The 13873-nt window shown below is 55.8% G+C and overlaps 1 protein-coding gene across 14 annotated transcripts; it reads left to right on the top strand.

Moving 5' to 3' along the window:
• The first annotated feature begins 245 nt into the window (after positions 1 to 245).
• CDAN1 (codanin 1) lies at positions 246 to 13637 on the top strand. 14 transcript variants are annotated; one of them, XR_012414841.1, is made up of 28 exons: positions 246 to 385; positions 593 to 1071; positions 1293 to 1499; positions 1696 to 1865; positions 2002 to 2115; positions 2198 to 2276; positions 3002 to 3122; positions 3301 to 3410; positions 4181 to 4270; positions 4912 to 4987; positions 5488 to 5693; positions 5976 to 6096; positions 6236 to 6344; positions 6540 to 6706; positions 7092 to 7179; positions 7430 to 7519; positions 7694 to 7748; positions 7945 to 8078; positions 8169 to 8272; positions 8460 to 8618; positions 8999 to 9062; positions 9245 to 9323; positions 9509 to 9610; positions 10855 to 10962; positions 11110 to 11173; positions 11582 to 11763; positions 12003 to 12110; positions 12503 to 13637. XR_012414841.1 is itself a non-coding variant. In XM_005559315.5 (28 exons), the coding sequence occupies exons 1-28, from the start codon at positions 272 to 274 to the stop codon at positions 12626 to 12628; spliced, it is 3684 nt and encodes a 1227-aa protein (XP_005559372.2). In that variant the 5' UTR covers positions 246 to 271; the 3' UTR covers positions 12629 to 13637. The 14 variants fall into 14 exon arrangements, 7 of the variants coding, with proteins under 7 accessions (XP_005559372.2, XP_005559371.2, XP_045253174.1 ...); XR_012414838.1 differs by having other exon boundaries at positions 6236 to 6382; XR_012414840.1 differs by having other exon boundaries at positions 6236 to 6382; positions 8999 to 9112; positions 9509 to 9657; positions 12503 to 13302.
• The last annotated feature ends 236 nt before the right edge of the window (positions 13638 to 13873 follow it).

The following is a 13873-nucleotide window of genomic DNA, read 5'->3' as shown; positions in this document are numbered from 1 at the left end:
CAGCCAAGGTGGGCCTCCCCAGGCGCTGCGATCCGCACTTCGCCTCCCAGCAACCGGCCTGTCGGCCCGGGCTGAGGACCCAGCGAGGCCTTGACCGTGGGCCTGGGCAACAGCCAGCTCCGCCCCGCCCCGCGGCCCGGCCCCGCCCCGCCAGGCCGGTCCCTCCCCGCCCCGCGACCCAACGGTCTCTCCCCGCCGCCGGCCCCGCCCCTCCCTGGCCGCCCGTGGCGCGCCGGCGCCTGCGCAGTCGCCCCAGAGAGCCCGGACCGGGATGGCGGCCGTTTTGGAGTCGCTGCTGCGAGAAGAGGTGTCGGTCGCAGCCGTCGTGCGGTGGATCGCGCGCAGCACCCGGGGTTCGGAGGTAACAGCGCTGACACGCCCCCAGGTCTGACCCGAAGCCGGTTCCCGCAGGGAGCCCAGCCCTCAGTCCCCTTCCCCGAGGGCGCCGGGCTGCCAAGCCGGGCCGAGTGCGCTCCAACTGGGCGCCGCTGCCCGGGCCGCCCACCCGAGGCTCGCCCCGCGGCCCCCGCTGCTCACAGCCCCCGGGCCGGCGGCTGACCCTCTCGCCCCTCGGCCTGTGCTTCTGCCCTAGGATAACCCCGGGGAGGCGGCCGCGCTGAGCTCACTCCGGCCCCTGCGGAAAGAATTCGTACCGTTCCTGTTGAACTTCCTGAGGGAGCAGAGCAGCCGCGTCCTCCCGCAGGGGCCCCCGACCCCCGCCAAGGCCCCGGGCGCCTCGGCAGCCTTGCCAGGGAGGCCGGGAGGCCCGTCGCGGGGCAGCCGCGGGGCGCGCAGCCAGCTCTTCCCTCCGACCGAGGCCGCGAGCACCGCCGCCGAGGCCCCTCTGGCCCGCCGCGGGGGAAGGAGGCGGGGCCCGGGGCCGGCCCGCGAGCGTGGAGGCCGCGGCCTGGAGGAGGGGGTCAGCGGGGAGAACCTGCCCGGAGCCGGGGGCCGGAGGCTCAGGGGCTCTGGCAGCCCCAGCCGCCCCAGCCTCACGCTCTCTGATCCACCAAACCTCAGCAACCTGGAGGAGTTCCCTCCCGTAGGCTCGGTTCCCCCCGGCCCTGCAGGGTGAGACTCGGCTCTCATGCGGGAGATGGGTACCACGAAGGCTCTGGGGGAGTCAGTCATTCGGGCTCGGCGCTCCGCAGTGGAGCGCGAGGATGAGTAGAGGCTGGGGGTGATGGCGAGGGTTTTTGTGGGGTTTTTTTTGCAAGAGGTCTAGCTGTTGCGGTTGTGGAGGGGGGATGTTTGAAGATAGGAATTTGAGAAAAACCTGTGGCTACTCTCAGCAGGACGAAGCCTTCTCGCAGGATCAACCCAACTCCGGTGAGCGAAGAGCGGTCACTCTCCAAGCCCAAGACCTGCTTCACCTCACCCCCAATCAGCTGTGTCCCCAGTTCCCAACCCTCAGCCCTGGACACTAGCCCTTGGGGCCTTGGCCTTCCCCCAGGGTGCAGAAGTCTGCAAGAGGAGCGGGAGATGCTCAGGAAGGAGCGGTATGGCCTGGCCGCTCCTGGGGATGTCGGCTTCCTCGCTATGGGGGATCTTCAGGGGTTTTCCCTGAAATTGATTTCCCTCTTGGGGACTCTGGGTTTGTCTTCTGGGCTATTGGTATCTTCTCTGGAGGGACCTGAGTGTCGCCGTGGCAGGGGAGCCAAGCTGACTGCTCATGAAATTTCTTTATTCCCATAGCTCTAAGCAGCTGCAGCAGTCACCTACCCCTACCTGTCCCACCCCAGAACTGGGGTCGCCCCTCCCCAGCCGGGCAGGAAGCCTCACAGATGAACCTGCAGACCCTGCCAGAGTATCTTCCCGCCAGCGCCTGGAGCTGGTAGCCCTTGTTTACTCCTCGTGCATTGCTGGTGAGTGAGAGCAGAGGGAGCTGGAGTGGAGATACTTGTAGAACTGCTGGGTAAGAGAATTGGTAAGGCACCTGGAACTGAACCTTGGCTCCAAGTGGTGCCCCATGGCATGGGATTTCTTTTTGTATCTATCTAGAGAACCTCGTACCAAACCTCTTCTTGGAGCTTTTCTTCGTCTTTCAGCTGCTCACTGCCCGGAGGATGGTGACTGCCAAGGACAGTGACCCTGAACTAAGTCCAGGTGTCCTAGGTCAGTGAGCAAGCCTCCTTTTGAGACGTGGGGTCTAGAAACAGGACCGTTCTTAACTGACAGTTTGGTACTGTCCTTCTAGATTCCCTGGAAAGTCCACTGTTCCAAAGCATCCACGATTGTGTCTTCTTTGCAGTGCAGGTTTTGGAGTGTCACTTTCAGTGAGTTTCCCTGGCTGAGGCATTTGGGCCTCATTCTTATCATCTGCTTAGCTCTCTGGCTGCTTGGGACCTATGCTGATGCTAACACGGGGGCAGTGGCCCTGGACCTTCTCCTACCTGTAATCTTTCATTTTGTGTTAAGGCTATGAATGTAGTACCTAAAAGAATGAGATGGGGCCAGGTGCGGTGACTCACGCCTGCATTCTCACCACTTTGAGAGGCTGAGGCAGGACAGTCACTTAAGCCCAGGAGTTTGAGACCAGCCTGGGCAACATTACAAAAATCCCATCTCTACAAAAAAAAAAAGCTGGATGTGGTGGAGTGCACCTGTAATCCCAGCTACTTAGGAGGCTGTGGTGGGAGGATCACCTGAGCCTGGAAGGTCCAGGCTGTAGTGAGATCACGCCACTGCAGCCCAGCCTGGGTGACAGAGACCCCCATCTCAAACAAAAAGAAAAAAAAAAGGACCCCTGTGGCCTTGGCAGCTGAGCTTTGGGTTTCTGGGTAATGTACCTGTCCTGCTGTCTTGGTCCCTGCTCTGTAAAGTCTGATATCCTCCCCTTTACTTTCATTGTCTTTGATCCTTGGCCCACGACCTTGCAGGACATATCTGGGCTCGCACACCTGCACCATGCCTTAGAGATCCTCTGTGTGGTGTGCAGGTGCTTGCTTCCTGCTTGCAGTCTGTGTTCCGGTCTCAGTCATAGGTGTTCTCATCCCTGCAGGGTTCTTTCCAACCTGGACAAAGGGACCTTGAAGCTGCTGGCTGAGAATGAGCGGCTGCTGTGCTTCTCACCAGCTCTGCAAGGCCGCCTTCGAGCTGCCTATGAGGGCAGTGTTGCCAAGGTAGTGACCCCAACTTAGATGCCCACTAGCCTGGACCTAACCCTTCCTAGCTTTCATAAATTCAGGCAACCCTGCTGACGACACTTAAGTGTAATGTGAGCTTACTCTGGGCAAGAATAAGAGGGAGAAGTTGTCTCAGCATGACCCTGCGGTTCCTAATGTTCCTGCTGTATTTTAGGTCTCTCTGGCAATGCCTCCCTCTGCTCAAGCTGTCTCCTTTCAGCCAGAGACTGACAATCGTGCCAACTTCTCCAGTGACCGAGCCTTTCATACTTTTAAAAAACAGAGGTGATAAGAAAAGGGACTTTTGGGGGAGGGAATGAGATGACATTTTTCTGGAAGAGGCAGCTGTTTCGGTTTCATAGAAATTAGGAGTTTGGCACTAACAGGTGGTGGGTTAGTTCTCCCAGCTCCTTCCTGCTGGCCATCATAGGGACCACCTGGCTTCATTCTCTTGCGTGCCTGTGAACCCCGGAGCTTAGCCAGCCGTCTTACAGGTGTATGGCTTTAGTCTCGGGGTTCTCAGGCAAGAATGTGCCAGGATGAACTGTCACTGCCCACAGAAGTACATGAAGCCTGTAGTGTGCTGCTGGTCTGTAGCACTACTGTCATCATGTAGAGAACTCTGGAGAAATTAAAAAAGGGCTGCTGGCCGGGTGGGCGTGGTGGCTCCTGCCTGTAATCCCAGCACTTTGGGAGGCCGAGACAGGTGGATCACCTGAGGTCGGGAGTTCTTGACCAGCCTGGCCAACATGGTGAGACTCCGTCTCTACTCAAAATACAAAAATTAGCCAGCTGTGGTGGCGGGCACTTGTAATCCCAGCTACTCCGGAGGCTGAGGCAGGAGAATCGCTTGAACCCAGGGGGCGGAGGTTGCAGTGAGCCGAGATCGCGTCATTGCACTCCAGCCTGGGTGACAAGAGCAAGACTCCATCTCCAAAAAAAAAAAAAAAAAGTGGTGGGTGGGCTGTGGATAGTCCTGTCCTCAGTTCTTCCAGGGGTGGGAAGGCACTGGTGGGAGTGAGTGCCTCGGCTGATCAGGTGTTGTTATGCGTCAGGGATGTGTTTTATGAGGTGCTGCGAGAGTGGGAAGATCACCATGAGGAGCCTGGCTGGGATTTTGAGAAGGGCTTGGGCAGCAGAATCAGGTGGGTGCTCAGACCTTGTCTTGCGCCTGGCAATGAGTAGCTCAGTACTGGTCGGTGGCAGGAGGGATGGAGGAGGGAAGGCTTTTCCCCTGCTCCTTCCAGCCATGAGCTGTTTTCTTCTAGCCTCCAAAATCTCTTTAGTTACTGATAACTCTGCCTCTACTCGAAAGGGATGTCTCCTATCCTTGTTCTATAGTGGCAGTTGCTTAGAAAGTCCAAAGCTCTCACCCCAGGCTGCTTGAGGTTTTTTGGCCCAAGTCACTGGTTAGACACATCCAGCCTCCATCTTCTCCATCCTCTAGTTTGGGCAAGTCTGGCCACTGTGTAGGTAGATGCCTGGGCTCAGCACGCGAACCCCAGTCCAGTCACATTGCTCATGAAGCTCGCCGCCTGTCAGTGTGGCTGAAGACGGGAGGGTGGCATGATTTCTCGTTGGGTTAAGTGCACCTCTAGCCTCAGAGGACCTTGGTGCTGAGGGAGTGTCCCTTGCCTTCAGTGTCCCTGTGCAGGCAGGCTCTGGCTGAGGTCTGCTCAAGTCCCTGGTAAAGGGCTGGAAAGTCCAGGTGTTCGCTGCTTCTCTGAGATCTTTCTCCCTCTCCCTCTCCTCTCCACACCCTTCATTCCCGCCTTCTATTCCTCAGGGCCATGATGGGCCAGCTGTCTGCAGCCTGCAGCCACAGCCACTTTGTTCGGCTTTTCCAAAAACAACTACTCCAGGTAACAGCCCCAGCAAGAGATTAATCGACATGAAACAGCAGGTATCATAGGCAGCCACGTAACGGCTGCACTTTGGGATAGGGCGGACAGCCTGGCAGGTCCTGGGCTGGAATTTGAACAAGAGTTCTATTCCTTGCGGAGTGGCTGAAACTCGAGTGGCCAAAGAAAAGCCAGGGCACACTCTCTGACATGTCCTGGGCCCTGCACCTCCCCCAGCCTGCTGCTGCCTTCCCTTTGATTTGTGCTGTGGTAAAGAGCCCAGGCTTAGTAAGTAATCAAGCTTTGTTTCAGATCCTAGCTCTAGTGACCCTAGGCACATGCTTAACCTTGGAGTTTCAGTTTCTTCACCTGTGAAACAATACTGTAATTCACACCTCAGAAAATCTAAAGCACTTGACACAGTTGGCATTCCTTAAATGTTCATTACTTCTCATTTTTTGTTCAGTCCTTCCCTCCCACTTACTGATTTTTTAATTTCTCTCCTTCCTCTTCCACCCCAGATGTGTCAGAGCCCTGGTGGTGCTGGGGGCACCGTCTTGGGTGAGGCCCCAGATGTGTTGAGTATGCTGGGAGCTGACAAGCTGGGGCGGTTGTGGCGCCTACAGGAACGGCTTATGGCTCCTCAGAGCAGTGGGGGGCCCTGCCCACCCCCCACCTTCCCAGGCTGTCAAGGCTTCTTTAGGGACTTCATCCTTAGTGCCAGCAGGTAGGCTCCGCTGTGTCTTGCAAGGAATGGGGCAAAGGCCAGGAAAGGTTTGGCTTCCCAAAAGGGTAAATAGTTCTCCAGTCTCCTTTGCCTGGAGATAGGCTCCTTCCAGCTCGTACTTGCTGGCTTCATTGCACTTATTCTGTCACCCATGTGGGTGATTTCATTGCTCCTGGGCCTCCCTGTCTGTCCGGCTGCTCCCTTCCCTCTGGAGTGCCCCTTCTAGATTCTGGCTCTTCCTGTACCTTTTCCAGTACTTATGCCCCACCCACCCCTTCTCAGCTTCCAGTTTAACCAGCATCTCATGGACAGTCTGAGCTTGAAGATCCGGGAGCTCAATGGCCTGGCCTTGCCCCAGCATGAGCCCAGTGATGAAGACGGGGAGTCAGATGTAGACTGGCAGGTCTGAAAACAGAACAAGGGAAATCATGGGGTCTGACCCAGGAGGGAAGGGAGTATGTTGAAGAAGAATTTTGTAACAGACCGGGAATTGTTCTAGAAGCCTCATGCTTGGACCTTTTATTTCCCTTGATTCCATGCAGGGTGAGCGGAGGCAGTTTGCTGTGGTGCTTCTTAGCCTGAGACTTTTGGCTAAATTCCTGGGCTTTGTGGCTTTCCTGCCATACCGGGGGCCTGAACCTCCCCCGACCGGTGAGCTTCAGGACTCCATTCTGGCCCTCAGGAGCCAGGTGAATGGGCGGGGGATTCTGGTGAGGAGGGAGCAGGGAGGACCAGCCAGGCACTGAAGCTGACTGGTTTCCTTGGCTATTCTGGAAACCAGGCAGGTTAGAGGGCACCTCCCAGCCCTTCCTAGGGACCCACCTGACTGAGCTCTGGCCCTTCCAGGTCCCTCCGGTCCTGGATGTGCGGACTCTGCTGCAGCGAGGGCTGCAGGCCCGCCGGGCGGTGCTCACCGTGCCCTGGCTGGTGGAGTTTCTCTCCTTTGCTGACCATGTTGTTCCCTTGCTGGACTATTACCGGGACATCTTCATTCTCCTGCTGCGCCTGCACCGGTGAGTGGAACAAGGCTAAGGCTTGACGAAAGGACTTGGGAGTCAGGGGACATTGGTCAAGCCTGCTATTAATAAAGAGGGTCGAGCAGTCTGCGTGTGTGTGTGGTGCCCCGGCCATAACTGAGCCCTGGGAGAGGCAGGATTGGCTCCCCTGAGGTGGATGGTGGGACATCATCTGCACTTTCATTGGCTTCATGCTGTTCCCGAGGTGGCCCCACCAAGAGACAGTCCCCATGCAGGAGGGGGCGCTGGGGGGATCCTGCTTGCCGACATGGCCCCAGTCCCTTTTAGTTCTGCTTTTGCGAGCCAGCCTCCAGTGACAGCGTTTGCCTCCTCCATTCCCTTCCCCTTTCTGCTCAATCCTGTGTACTGCCCACTGTTTCAGGAGCTTGGTGTTGTCGCAGGAGAGTGAGGGGAAGATGTGTTTCCTGAACAAGCTGCTGCTACTTGCTGTCCTGGGCTGGCTTTTCCAGGTGGGCAGAGTGAGGGTCCAGGTTGGGAGTGGTTCTGCAGCTGAAGATGCGGAGTGGGCAAATGTCCGAGTACGAATGAGGCAAGGGCTGGAAGACAAAGGTTCAGGAAAGGCCTGGTGATTCCCATTGTCTCAGAGGAGGCTGCTTTGAAGCTGGCACCTTCTCCCTGGGACCATGCAAGAGGTGGGGTGGGGTGGGGTGGGGGTCTCTGAAGTTGACCTGAGTTGTGACTGTCTTCCTGTCTTGCCAGATTCCCACAGTCCCTGAGGACTTGTTCTTTCTGGAAGAGGGTCCCTCAGATGCCTTTGAGGTGGACACAGTAGCCCCAGAGCATGGCTTGGTGAGTGCTGGGGTCCAGCCAGAGCCATGGGAAACTCAGGAATAAAGGAAGTGGGCTGCGTGGGGAGGCCCGGCCAGGGGCAGATGGAACCCTTGTAAACGCCCTGCCAACTGCCTGTTTCCTGGGCGCGCTGGGGGAGGGGCAGCCTGACCGACCCCAGCCTGTTCTCCCCAGGACGCCGCGCCTGTGGTGGACCAGCAGCTGCTCTACACCTGCTGCCCCTACATCGGTAAGCACCCATCTCCCTGCAGGGCCCCTGGTCTGCCCCCTCCATGAGCACCCAGAAGGCGCCCCCTGGCCCAGCTCCCTCGAATACTGCTCCGTTCATAGTCATCCCTGGGTGTCTGAGCCTCTTGACTGCACAAATCAATTCTGATACTTGGGGAGAGGGTGCTGGAACTGAGAACTCGGACTTACTGACGCAGGGGAGCTCCGGAAACTGCTGGCGCTGTGGGTGTCAGGCAGCAGTGGACGGAGTGGGGGCTTCATGAGGAAAATCACCCCCACCACGACCACCGGCCTGGGAGCCCAGCCTTCCCAGACCAGCCAGGGGCTGCAGGTAAGGGCAGGGCGGAGACAGCCACTGGGGAAAGTGGGGAGGTGGGGGGAGGTCGGAGGAAGCCTCGCTGCCTCTCCCTTCTCCCGCCAGGCGCGGCTCGCCCAGGCCTTTTTCCACAACCAGCCACCCTCCCTGCGCCGGACTGTAGAGTTTGTGGCAGAGAGAATTGGATCAAACTGTGTCAAACATATCAAGTAAGAGTGGGTTAAGGATCCTGGTCTCATCGCCCTACCATTTTTTCCCCTTTTTCCTCAGTTGCTAAGCTGAGGAGGTCAGCCAGAGGGCGGGTGTGGGGCTGAAGTGGCGGACACGTTCCCTTTAATGTGCAGCCCCTTTCCGATTAACCCTCCAACCACCCCCACCTTGCTGTCCCTGCTGCAGGGCCACACTGGTGGCAGATCTGGTGCGCCAGGCAGAGTCACTTCTCCAAGAGCAGCTGGTGACACAGGGAGAGGAAGGGGGAGACCCAGCCCAACTGTTGGAGATCTTGTGTTCCCAGCTATGCCCCCACGGGGCCCAGGCATTGGCCCTGGGGCGGGAGTAAGCAGCGCTGGTCCATTTGATCCACTCTCCTCTTGGCTTTTCTCCGTCTTTTCTTTCCGCTTTCACACTTACTCTTTTTTCCCGTCTCTCCACGCCTCCTTTTTTCTTCTCCTCGCCCCCATCCTCTGTAAGCCCTGCACTGGCTGTAGGCCTTCTGTGGCACAAAATCCAGACCTAAGTTTGGAGCATGTATGATGCTGTGGGGCTGGCAGTTGGGCTTCTCTTTTCTCTGGCACCCGGGGTGGGGCGGAAGGGCAAACGGTGCCTCCTTCCAAGGTACAGCCTCCCAGACCAGATGCTTGGTGCACTCTGGGCATTTACTTCTACAGCCAGGCTGAAATACCCAGAGACCACTGACCCCGTCTGTCTCCTTTTAGGTTCTGCCAAAGGAAGAGCCCTGGGGCTGTGCGGGCGCTGCTTCCAGAGGAGACCCCGGCAGCCGTACGTGGGAGGGAGGCCTGCAGCTAGCAGGCCAGGCGGTTGTGGGAGAGGTGCACGGAGTAGTTGTGTGCAGACACAGCTGTGTGAAGCTGGTGGTGGGGGGCAGGGTCGGTGCCCAACTCTGGCATCCCTTGTTGCACCCAGCCCTTCCCTAGCCCCTGACTCTTAGTTCTGGTTCGCAGGTTCTGAGCAGTGCAGAGAACATTGCTGTGGGGCTTGCAACAGAGAAAGCCTGTGCTTGGCTATCAGCCAATATCACAGGTAAGGTCCAGGAGAGGGGAATGGCTGAATCGAGTGTTTAAAAAGTGGACTGGCAGAGAGTCGCAGGCATTCTGGGGGAGATGGGGCCGAGAGCCAGGAGGAAACAGCAACAGGCGTGGGTCAGCATGGCGAGCCTGTGCAGGGCTCCCCCGTGATTCCTTTCCCATTCTCCCTCTGCCCCGCAGCACTGATCAGGAGGGAGGTGAAAGCAGCAGTGAGTCGCACACTTCGAGCCCAGGGTCCTGAACCTGCTGCCCGGGGGGAGCGGAGGGGCTGCTCCCGCGCCTGTGAGCACCATGCTCCCCTCCCCTCCCACCTCATCTCCGAGATCAAAGTACACGGCTACCCTACTCCCTTTGGCTTCCCTGCTCCCTCTCCCTGCTGTTCTCACATCAGCTCCAGGATTTTTATGTAGAAGCTGTCTGTGCTGTCCACTAGTCCCCATTTCACTCATTACTGAATGGGGTTAGGTAGGGCAGAGCTGAATTGAATGGTTTTCCTAATTGTCACTCTGATTTTTTAATCATCCAAAAGGGGAAAAGGGTAGATAAGACATTTTTGACTAAATGCTTATTATGCAGATGGCAATGAGAGTGGGGTGGTGAATGGTTTGATAGCAAATGAGTCTCTAGGAAGCAGTCGCCCAGTATTTGGAGACAATTTCAGAAATGTTCTATGCGAGAGGTGATGCTCGTTTAGTTATAGGCAGTAAGAATAAACCATTGGTTCTCCTAACTTGATTTTAAAATTCAAGGACTGTCTAGAGCAGGAGTCAACAAACAGCCCATGGACTGAAGCGAGCCTGCCCCTTGTTTTGTGGGTGAAGTTTTAGTGGAATGCAGCCGTATTCGTTGGTGTGCGAGCTGTCTATGGCTGCTTTTGTGCAACTACTGAACAGCAGAGTTGCATAGCTGGGACAGAGACTTTATGGCCTGCAAAGCCTAAAATATTTACTGTCTGGTTCTGGTTTAGGGTATGATCTAGGAATAGAGATTGGAATAGGGACTAAGGTGCAATGACTAAAAATGGAGATGATGTAGGAGGGAGAGGCTTAGTGGCCATTTGATACTGGTTGTCAATATGCAGAGGATTTCTGCATTGAAAACTCAGCTCTCCAGAGAAGATGAACAGAGGCTTCAGAGACAGAAGATACTAAGACGGTATCTGATAGGCCAGTTTCCTTACATGCTTCAAGAATAAGATGCCCTATGGGAGTTGGTTAGCTACAGTTTGCTACTACAGTAGCTACAGTTGGTTAGCTACTCCCAAGTTGAGTGACGTTTCCCATGCTGTGGCAGCCTGCTGTCCCTCAGCTGACCTCCTCCATCTGTTCCCTCTCTCGTTGTCCACGTGGTGCTTCCCCTGGCTGTGCTGTCCTGCCCAAGTCCCAGGCCTAGGGGCAACTTGGCTTCACTCACCATACCCTGGGGCCCTATTCTGCCTCTCTCCACTGGCCGATCCCTGTCCCAAGCCAAATTCTGTGGCATCCTGGTCCCCAGCGCAGGGTAATGTCTCCCCCTGCTCTCCACAGGACGTGCTCTCCTTGGCCGTGGGGCCACGGGACCCTGACGAGGGAGTTTCCCCAGAGCATCTGGAACAGCTCCTAGGCCAGCTGGGCCAGACACTGCGGTGCCGCCAGGTGAGATGTGGCATCTGCCACTCAAGGGCTGCTTTTTTCTTTGTCCTCGTGTGAGACCTGATAACTAGAGCCACACTGGCTTAGCGCTGGTTCTCGCAGCAGTAAGCGTGGTGATACCTATGCTCTCTCTTCCCCCGCCCACTGCAGTTCCTGTGCCCACCTGCTGAGCAGCATCTGGCAAAGTGCTCTGTGGAGTTAGCTTCCCTCCTCGGTATGGCTCCTTTCCATCAAATCCCTCTCTTGCCTGACCCCCTAGATCTCACGGTTGGGTACAAGCAAGATTAGAAACAGAGCCCTCTTCCATCCCCATCTCTCTTTTTTTGAGAGACAGAATCTTGCTCTGTTGCCCAGGCTGGAGTGCAGTGGCACAATCTCGGCTCACTGCAACCTCTGCCTCGGCCTCCCAAGTAACTGGACTACAGGTGCCCGCCACCACGCCCGGCTAATTTTTGTATTTTTAGTAGAGATGGGGTTTCACTATGTTGGCCAGGCTGGTCTCGAACCCCTGACCTCATGATCCGCCCGCCTCAGCCTCCCAAAGTGCTGGGATTACAGGCGTGAGCCACCGCGCCCAGCCTGCCCCCATCTCTTAAAGCTTCGCTTTCCTCTCTTTCCACAGTTGCAGACCAAATTCCCATCCTAGGTCCCCCGGCACAGTACAGGCTGGAGAGAGGGCAGGCTCGAAGGCTTCTGCACATGCTGCTTTCCTTGTGGAAGGAAGACTTTCAGGGGCCAGTTCCGCTGCAGCTGCTGCTGAGCCCAAGAAACGTGGGGCTTCTGGCAGACACAAGGCCCAGGGAGGTGAGTCAGACAGAGGAGGAGGCATCTCAGCCCTCTGCAGTCACACTCCGGACATGCACCACCCTTGCCTCAAACTATGAGCTGCTCTATTTCCCTCTTCTGTTCCACACAGAAATGGACTCCATTTATCCATCTCAAGTCTCTTCTCAGCAGCTCTGTCCTTTGAGATCTCAATGTGTGTCATTAGGGTCACTCTGCCATCCCCCTAGCAACCCTGACCTTCTCGGTGTGTTTTGCAGTGGGACTTGCTGCTATTCTTGCTCCGGGAGCTGGTGGAGAAGGGTCTGATGGGAAGGATGGAGATAGAGGCCTGCCTGGGCAGCCTCCACCAGGCCCAGTGGCCAGGGGTAAGGAGTCTCCTGTCTTACGTGTAGAGAGAACAGATGTTACGTATCCCATCTGTCCTGAAAGGAAGCAAGTGATGGGGCCAAACTAAGTGGATTTTTAATTTGGGGCAAAATAATTCATCTTTTAATGGGACTAATAATTTCAAGATGGAAGTAGATGCACTCAGTAGTACTCAAAAACTGGTAAAGCCTGTGCCTCCCCCATCAGGGTTCACTCCCTGCCATAACTTCAGCCTCCCAGAGTCCTAACAGACAAGGTTTCATGTCCATTTCAGTGTGGAGGGCAGTTGAGAAAAAATAATGTAGCCAGCCAGGTTGTGGTCTTCAGTGAAAAAGGATGAGCCATTGAGAATTACATGCTGCCTTTTTCCTCATCTTTCTACATATTCCAGGACTTTGCTGAAGAATTAGCAACACTGTCTAACCTGTTTCTAGCCGAGCCCCCCCTGCCAGAACCCCAGCTGAGAGCTTGTGAGTTGGTGCAGCCAAACCGGGGCACTGTGCTGGCCCAGAGCTAGGGCTGAGAAGTGGCCCTGCCTGGGGCATCTCACCAAAACCCTGGACCCCCGCCTCACAAGGAGGCCGAAGTGCCCACTGCGGACCCTCACTGGTTGGGGAGTAGCCGGGTCTACAGTCAGACTTCCTGCTCTGTGAAAGAAGGATGTCGCTGCCTGGCATCCCACCACACAAATCTGAGGAGGAGGAGAGTTGGCCTGATTCGGGATTATGGCAGAAAAGCCAAGATGTCCGTCCTGAAGTAGAAGAGGTGGTGTTTATCTCTTGGATACTAAATGAAATGAGGTGTGTGGGCTTGTCAACACAGAATTCAAGCCTCATTTGCTATCCCAGCAGCTCTTAAAACTTTGTGGTCTTGGAACTCATGACAGAGGCAAATGACTTCCGCTTAACTTACGAAGAAAAAAATATGAATCTTGGGAGTCTACATTTTCTTATCACCAGGAGCTGGACTGCCATCTCCTTAAAAATGCCTAACACAGGCCGGCTGTGGTGGCTCATTCCTGTAATCCCAGCACTTTGAGAGGCCTGAGGTAGGCGGATCGCTTGAGATCAGGAATTCGAGACTAGCCTGTAATCCCAGCAATTTGAGAGGCCTGAGGTAGTTCGAATCGCTTGAGGTCAGGAATTCGAGACCAGCCTGGCCAACATGGGGAAACTCCGTCTCTACTAAAAATGCAAAAATTGGCTGGGCGTGGTGGTGCGTGCCTGTACTCCCAGTTACTCGGGAGGCTGAGGCACAAGACTTGCTTGAACCTGGAGGCGGAGGTCGCAGTGAGCCGAGATGGCCCCACTGCACTCCAGTCTGAGGGACAGAGCAAGACTGCCCTAAAAAAAAAAAAAAAAAAAAAGCCTAACAGATGAGGTAAGACTCAACCAACTGAAACCTGACTTCCCCCCACCCCGTACCTTCAGCCCCTGTGCAGGCAGTAACTCTTGAGACCTCTTTCTCTGACCAGGGACCAAGCACAGGGCATTTAGAGCTTTTTAAAATAAACTGGTTTTCTTTAACAAGGGCTTGATGTCTAGTCATTTTCACCTGTCTTTTAAACGCTTTAGAAGGCTGCAGAGTCTCAGGTGGGCTTTAGGTGGAGCGCCGTAATTATGGCTTTGCTCTGTCCATTAAAGTGAGCTACCTTGCCTCTTAGAAATGCCTGTATATTCCACTCTAGAGGGCTAGTCTCTGGCAGCAATATCTATTAATTTATTGCCAGTGGTACTGACTTCTGTGTAACTTTATTTGTGGG

Source organism: Macaca fascicularis, chromosome 7 (assembly GCF_037993035.2).
Source record: "Macaca fascicularis isolate 582-1 chromosome 7, T2T-MFA8v1.1".
NCBI lineage: Eukaryota > Metazoa > Chordata > Mammalia > Primates > Cercopithecidae > Macaca > Macaca fascicularis.
Note: the sequence above shows the minus strand (reverse complement) of the source record. Positions and strands in the feature narration are given on the sequence as shown.

Excerpts from the sequence above, each read along its gene's own strand:
- CDAN1 (XM_045397238.3), top strand. The coding sequence starts at position 272 with ATGGCGGCCGTTTTGGAGTCGCTGCTGCGAGAAGAGGTGTCGGTCGCA. Across the intron at positions 7,180-7,429 it reads TCCTGGGCTGGCTTTTCCAG|ATTCCCACAGTCCCTGAGGA; the intron begins GTGGGCAGAGTG and ends CTGTCTTGCCAG. Across the intron at positions 7,520-7,693 it reads TAGCCCCAGAGCATGGCTTG|GACGCCGCGCCTGTGGTGGA; the intron begins GTGAGTGCTGGG and ends TGTTCTCCCCAG.